This window comes from Gekko japonicus, unplaced genomic scaffold, assembly GCF_001447785.1.
Source record: "Gekko japonicus isolate JY-2015 unplaced genomic scaffold, Gekko_japonicus_V1.1 scaffold167, whole genome shotgun sequence".
In the NCBI taxonomy this organism is placed as follows: Eukaryota; Metazoa; Chordata; class Lepidosauria; order Squamata; family Gekkonidae; genus Gekko; species Gekko japonicus.
Genome location: NW_015164670.1, coordinates 755,525 through 763,061, shown reverse-complemented (window position 1 = coordinate 763,061; position 7,537 = coordinate 755,525). Strand labels below are relative to the sequence as shown.

Genomic DNA, 7,537 nt, shown 5'->3' with positions numbered 1-7,537 from the left:
AAGGCAAGGGTCCACAGTGTACACAAATGAGTCATAAGTGGAGCATCTGCCCTGTAAAACCATGGGGCTAAGATTGGTCCCAGCTCTGAGTTCAGGCAGCAAGACGTCCTGATATATAATGTTTGTATCGATGTGTGCCTGCAGTTCAGAACTCCCTGTGCGTGCTCTGGATGATGCATGGGGAAGCTGGCTTTGCAGACACCCTCAGGGGGTAGCGCACGGAACTGCTGTGCAACGCAGAGGCATTCTGGAGTTTCTTCCTCCAAATGACGTGAGTGTGGTGTTTCCCTCCCTCTGTCTCCATGGCGCATAGGTTTTACCAAGGAAGGTAGAGCCTAATTGCCTCTCTGCTGTTAATTGCTCCACACCTAGCCACTGAAGCAATGGAGAAACTCAATCTACTTAATGAGCAAAGTGAGTGATGGGTCTGCCTGTGATAAACCACTCTGCTCTCTGCTAATCTCTCGCTGGAATCTGGTGGAGTCAGACTTCCTCATTTGGCGCTCCCCCTCCCATCAGGTCCATTCCCTAAAACAGCCCCATCAGCAGCAATGGGCAGAGGATGTGCTTGGCTTTAACATTTTCACCATTCCAATCGTGCTCTTTCATCTTGTCCTCACGGCGACAATTCCCACTCCCATCCTAGATGGGAAGTGACCAGATCCGAATACTCTGTCCGCCAAACCACTTTGACACATGTGTACTTCTTGGTCAGAGAGAACTTTTTCTTCCTCTCCAAATTACTGGAACTCATGGGCAGTGTTCCCTCTAAGCTGAGTTAGTGTGAGCTAGAACACAGTTCTTTAGCCTCCAGCTCACACATTTTTGTCTTAGCTCAGGAAGGATGGCTCCAGAGCAAACTAATTTATGCAGTAGCCAAATCGCTCGCTCACAACTTAAATGCCAGTGGCTCACAAAGTAGAATTTTTGCTCACCAGACTTCACAGCTTAGAGGGAGCATTGCTCATGGGCATCCAACAAAGCTGATAGCCAGTAGATTCATGATGGACACAAGGAAATACTTCTTTACACAGTGAGTGATTAAAATATGGAATTCACTGCCAGAGGATGGCATACGCAGCTTTAAAAGGGGATTTGGACAGATTCATGGTCTATCAGGGGTTACTAGCCCAAAGGAAACCTCCCTATTCAGAGGCAGTAAACCTTTGAATACCATTGCCAGGAAGCAACATCAGGAGAAGGCCTTGGCTTCTATGCCCGTTGTTGGGCCTCCAGAGGAAGTCACTGCATGAGACTCAGTACTGGTCTATATGGACCACTGATCTGATCCAGCAAGCTGCTTCTTATGTTCTTATAATTTTACACCCTTTCTTCCCTGAAAGGATGCAGGATGGGTTTGAGTCTCAGTGAGAAAGGCAGGATGGCTATAAATGAAGTAAATAAAATCAAATAAATGCTAACATAGCCATTTGCCTGCCATCAGTGAGGAACCCCTGCTGGCACAATCCTTCTCATGCCATCATGCAATGGAGCAACAAGAGGAAAATGGGGAGAGTGTGGCTGGAAGTGACATCACCACACCACTGGACACTCTGGGATTCACCTGAAACTCTGGCCCTGGTCACACGGGGGGAAAGGCACGGCCAAAGTGCGGCTTTTCTGAGCTGCATCAAAATAGACGCACGACGGTGGGATCAGACAGATCCCCCGAGCCGCCGCGCAGTTGCTCCACGGCATGATTAAATGCTGGGGGGGGGAGCCACGGAACGGAGAGCGAGGGAGCCACGGAACGGAGAGCGAGGCAACATGTGCGTGCATGCGCAGTTTGGCCAGGAGCCTCGAATGCTGCAGGAGACGGGTGCGCCGGCGATCCCACAGCCGCCCTTGCTGCGGAGTTTCAGGTTGGTAGTACTCTTTTCTAGGGTTTTTTTTTAATGTGCGTTTTCGCCCAGAAAGGACGGATCGGGGACGGGTGCGCTCCGCTTCCCAGATGTTGCAGTGTGATCGTGCCCGTTTGATGCGCCCCCGATCCATCCCTCTTGCAGGGCAAAACCTCCCGTGTGACCGGGGCCTCTATAGTTTTTACTCTGTGGTTTATAGAAACCACAAAGAAAATAGCCCCAGACCAAGGTAAAGGTAAAGGTTTCCCTTGCTCGAAAGCCAGTCGAGTCCGAAGACGTTTCCGTGGTCATGTGGCCGGCATGACTAAACACCAAGGTGCACGGAACGCTATTACCTTCCCACTGAAGTGGTACCTATTTATCTACTATCAATTTCTTGCTTTCGAACTGCTAGGTTGGCAGGAGCTGGAACTAGAGACGGGAGCTCACTCCGTCATGCGGCAACTCGGGTCTCGAACTGCTGAACTACTGACCTTCCACAGTTTGCAGTTCAGCGTCTTAACCACTTGAGCCACCGCAGCTCCCAGACCAAACCAGCCTACAATTTGCAATGGGAAAACATAAAATAAGAGTGATATGGTTCCATAAGGAAGTTGGTGGTAAATAACATGCAAATGTGGGAGAAGTCCAGAATTTAGAAGGAAGGAGGACAAAAAAGCAACACAAGGACAAAATCTTGCATTAAAAAGAGGTCCTGTCTGCATACTGTGACAACAGACTGCCTGACCAAAACAGCAAAGACTGTATAAGGAAGCAAAAAAAAAAAAAAAATGGTGTCAGGAAGGACCCATGTTTATATTTATACAGCTTTAAATGTGGCTTGTGCCAAAGCATTCTGGGAAATATTGTTTTTTAGGTATATCCTCTGTTGAAAATGTAAGCATGCTATCAGTGAGAAGCAAATACCCAGGAGAAAAAATATTAACATGCATGGCTTACTACAGAAATCTGAGCACTCAAGCCTTTAAGCTTGACTTTGCATTCTGTGCCTGCAGTACGCACTATTCTTTTTTCTCCGGCTTATTTATTCTGCAGTGATCCTGGCTGGGCTGCCTTCTTCTGCCGTCCGTTTTAAACTGGGTGGTAGGAGCGGGCAGCCCAGCCAGGCTCACTGTGCCTGCGGGAAGCCGAGGCTCCCTGCAGACACAGCTCTGCGCTGCCTCTTCCCGCCGCCAGGTTTAAACCGGGCAGTAGGAGAGGGCATCCAGCTGGGAGTCATTCCTTTTTTTTTTCCCCAGCAGGATGAGAATACTAATAGTCTCATATCACTAGCTAGACTCATGCCACTCGTAAAAAAAGTAAAATGTCAAAAAATGAGGGCTACACCAATGAATGGCGGAAGGTACTGTAATGTATTGAAATGATTACATGAATCACCTCATAGGACTCCCATGTTAAGCTTCGAGCCAGACCAGGGCTCCTCTGAGCGAACTTCCTATTGGTCGCTTCGTAACAGCGACCAATCAGAACGATACCATTCCCTAGGAGGGAAAGACTCCCATTGGTCTTTATTCTAGCAATCTCATTGGTTGTTATTTGTAAATAGGCGTGGCTACATTAGCCCGGTTATGTTTAAAAGGAGCATAAGCTCCCACTGTGTTCTGTTCTGGTTTTCTTACTGAGTTAGTGCTTGTTCGTTACTTCTAAATAAAGCTGAATCACTTGCTGAATCACTCTACGAGTCCTTTGTTAGCGCGATCTAACAATTGGCGACGAAGGTGGGATGTTAGAGCAGGTAGGCAGCCCTGCGGACATCCACACTTCGGACTCGGAAGAAAGCGAGCAGAGCACAGCAGCCGATCCGGCGGAGGCGCCACCAGCTCCGGTGCCCAAGTCTCCCCCGATGGCTGGAAGCCAGAAGTTCGAGTGCTTCGAACCCTCCTCAGAAGACTGGGACTCCTACCTGTCCAGGTTCGAGTTCCATCTGGAGACCCACGACATCACCGATGAGGCGAAGAAACGAGCATGCCTCCTGAGTTCCTGCGGGAAGGGGACCTTCGACATAGCCAGGTCGTTGGTGGCCCCAACTGATATAAAGACTGTCACCTACGCTGACATCACGGAGAAGCTTAAGGCTCACTATTCTCCACAACCGTCGGAGATCGCCTGCCGGCACGCTTTTTACAAGCGGAACCAGGCCGGAGGCGAGACCATCGCAGATTTCGTGGCGGCCCTTCGCAAAGCCGCACGGCCATGTAATTTCCACAACGTGGAGGAAGCCCTCAGAGACCGTCTCGTCTGCGGTCTCAAAGATGAAAGGCTGCAACAGAGGCTGTTCGCCCGCACCACCCTGACCTGGGCAGTGGCCTACGAAGAGGCCGTGGCCGCGGAAGCAGCGGAGAAGTCCACGAAGGAGGTCCGCCAGCGGGTGGCAGAGCCCAGTATACACGCTCAACGAGACAGCGAGGGCGAAGACGCGGATGATGACGTCAACGCGGTTCGAGGCAAGCGGACCCCAGCGAAGACTACCAACGTCAAGCCTTGCTCCGGTTGTGGCGGGAAACACCAGCGCGACTCCTGTTGGGCTCGTGATGTCGACTGCAGAGCGTGTGGGCGGCGTGGTCATCTGGCCAGAGTCTGCAGATCAGCAAAGAAGGATCCCTCAACTAACAACCGGTCAGCGCAGAGGGGCACTCCAGTCAGCACCCAAGGCAAGACCCGTTCCTCAGCATCGGAAGCAAGCTGCCAGTTGACGGCGACCTTGTCGAGCGCATCGGCCGTAAATCGCACCAGCAGCCAGGGCAAGATCACCGTGACTCCACTCCTCGACGGCCGACCCTGTACAATGGAGGTGGACTCAGGATCGTCCGTGACGGTGATTTCTGCCGCGTCCTGGCGCCAGTTGTTCCCGAACCGAAGCCGGCGGCGGCTCCAGCCTGCGGGAACCAGAGTGTCCGACTTCCAGGGCAACCGAATTCCCTTGGCCGGACGGGACTCTGTTACTGTTGAGTATAAGGGGAAATGTGTTAAACTGTCATTCCTGATTGCAGAGGGAGACCGGGTTAACCTGCTAGGGTTAGATTGGTTTGAGCCATTGGGCATTGGTATTTCTGGGATTAACAGGATGTCTGAAAATAAATGGGGCATGCTGTACGACCTGTTCCCTGATGTATTTGCCGAAGGGTTGGGGAGGTACAAGGGCCCCCCGGTTGCGTTTGACTTAGATCCGTCAGTCAAACCTATTAGGTTGAAGTATCGGAAAGTACCTGTGTCTCTCAAACATAAGGTGGAAAAAGAGATTGACAAACTAGTTGAGCAAGGGGTTTTAGAGCCAGTACCATACAGCAAATGGGAGACCCCGATCGTAACCCCTGTCAAATCAGATGGGTCCATACGACTATGCGCCGATTACAAATGTACGATTAACAAGGCGCTGCAGCAACATTCGTACCCGGTCCCGGTAATAAGCCACATTTTGGCTTCCCTGGGGGGTGGCAAGATTTTCGCCAAATTTGACCTGGCCCAGGCATACCAGCAGTTGCCTGTCACCCCGGAGGCTGCCGAGGCCCAAACAATTGTAACCCACCAAGGGGCTTTTAAAGTGAACAGGCTGCAATTCGGGGTCAACGTAGCACCTGGGATTTTTCAGGGCCTCATGGAACGTCTACTAAGGGGGGTACCTGGCACAGTGCCCTATTTTGACGACGTGCTGATTGCGGGCGGGTCTGAACAGGAACTACTGGACCGGGTTAAAGAGGTCCTCAGGCGTTTTCAAAATGCCGGTCTCAGAGTTAAGCGCTCAAAATGCACGCTCGGGGTGGAAAGTGTGGACTTCCTGGGGTTTCGCATTGACGCAGAGGGAGTCCACCCCACGGATGAGAAGGTATCTGCAATCCAAAACGCCCCCAGGCCGGTGAGTAAGAAGGAGCTCCAATCCTTTTTAGGACTCCTGAATTTTTATCATGCGTTTTTACCGCATAAGGCATCAGTGGCGGCCCCTTTGCACGCGCTTTTGCACAAGGAGGCAAAATGGAAGTGGGGGCAGGCCGAGGAAAAGGCTTTTGTGGGAGTCAAGGAGCTGCTGACATCTAATGCCGTACTCACGCATTATGATGAACACAAGCTCCTGGTGTTAGCTGCTGACGCTTCACCTTTTGGAGTAGGCGCAGTTTTAAGCCATCTGATGCCTGATGGGAGCGAAGCGCCTATCGCTTTTTATTCTAGATCACTATCTGCGGCAGAGCGGAACTATGCCCAGATAGACAAGGAGGGTCTGGCGTTGGTAGCGGCTGTCAAAAAGTTCCATGATTTTATTTTTGGCAGACGATTTTTGCTGGTCACTGACCACAAGCCGCTACTGGGGATTTTTGCGCCCGATAAGCAATTGCCAAACATCATGTCCCCACGCATGCTTAGATGGGCGATATTTTTGCAGGCTTATGATTTTGACTTAGAGCACCGGCCTGGGAAAGCGATTGGGCATGCGGATGCCCTCAGCCGGTGCCCGGTGCCGGACATTGGCGCAGACCCTGCCCCCGCCTGTGAGGTCTTGGCAATTGAGGAGCTTCCTCGACCCCCGGTATCATCCAGGGACATTGCAGCACACACGGCCAAGGATAGCGTGCTGTCCCGAGTATTAAACTGGGTTTGGAGGGGGTGGCCGGTTGGAAGCGTTGAACCGGAGTTCGGCCCTTACAAAAGCCGTCAAAATGAACTATCCATTTCTAAGGGCTGTGTATTATGGGGGAACAGGGTGGTGGTTCCTGACAAACTCAGGACGAGAGTGTTAGAGTCGCTGCACGAGGGTCACCCCGGTATGGTACACACCAAAGCGTTGGCCAGAGGGTATGTCTGGTGGCCGGGGCTGGACAAAGAGATCGAAGAATGGGTACGAGGGTGTCCCAAATGCCAGCAAGTCAGACCCGATCCCCCACAAGCTACACCCCAAGGCTGGGAGTCATCTGGTAAACCCTGGGCCAGATTGCATATAGATTTTGCTGGCCCTCTCCAAGGGCAAATGTTCCTAATTGTGGTGGACGCTATGTCCAAATGGCTGGAGGTCGTGCATATGAAATCGACCACATCACTTGCTGTGATCCATGCGCTCCGCCGACTTTTTGCCACCCACGGGTTGCCTGACGTCATCGTCAGTGACAACGGGCCTCAATTTGTGTCTGAGGAATTTAGGCTCTTCCTCACGAGTAATGGCATACGCCAAATGACTTCGGCCCCTTTCCATCCGGCATCTAATGGCCAAGCCGAACGGATGGTCAGGACGGCCAAAGAGGCCCTGGGTAAAATGGACGAAGGGGACTGGAGCCAGAGGCTGGGCTCCTTTCTTTTGCTGCAGCACACCACCCCCTGTAGTGCTACAGGCCGTAGTCCGGCCGAATTGTTAATGGGGCGGAGACTCACGACCCGTTTGAACCGAATGCACCCAGACCTCACTGAAGAGCAATCCGAGCGTACCACGGCGCAACCGAAGGTGCGCATGTTTGAAAAAGGGGACAAGGTTTTCGCACGAAATTATGCAAACGGGCACTTATGGCTTCCTGGGGTTATATCCGACTCTGTGGGTACTCGAATGTATGTGGTGCAGTTAGCTGACGGTCGAATATGGCGGCGCCACATAGATCAGTTAAGGAGACGTTGGGCTAGGGACAGCGCTGACTCTCCGACGGCTGAATCCCCTGATGTCGAGTGGACACCCCCAGAGCAGGCGGTGAGTACCGAAA

The 7,537-nt window shown here is 52.0% G+C and overlaps 1 protein-coding gene across 1 annotated transcript; it reads left to right on the top strand.

The window, feature by feature from the left end:
- Nucleotides 1-6,399: 6,399 nt before the first annotated feature.
- On the top strand, nucleotides 6,400-7,251 carry LOC107108694 (uncharacterized protein K02A2.6-like; the record flags this gene model as incomplete). The annotated part of the gene is made up of 2 exons (XM_015409181.1): nucleotides 6,400-7,103; nucleotides 7,206-7,251. Coding segments are annotated over 2 exons (750 nt in total), but the record flags the coding sequence as incomplete, so codon positions are not given.
- Nucleotides 7,252-7,537: the final 286 nt, after the last annotated feature.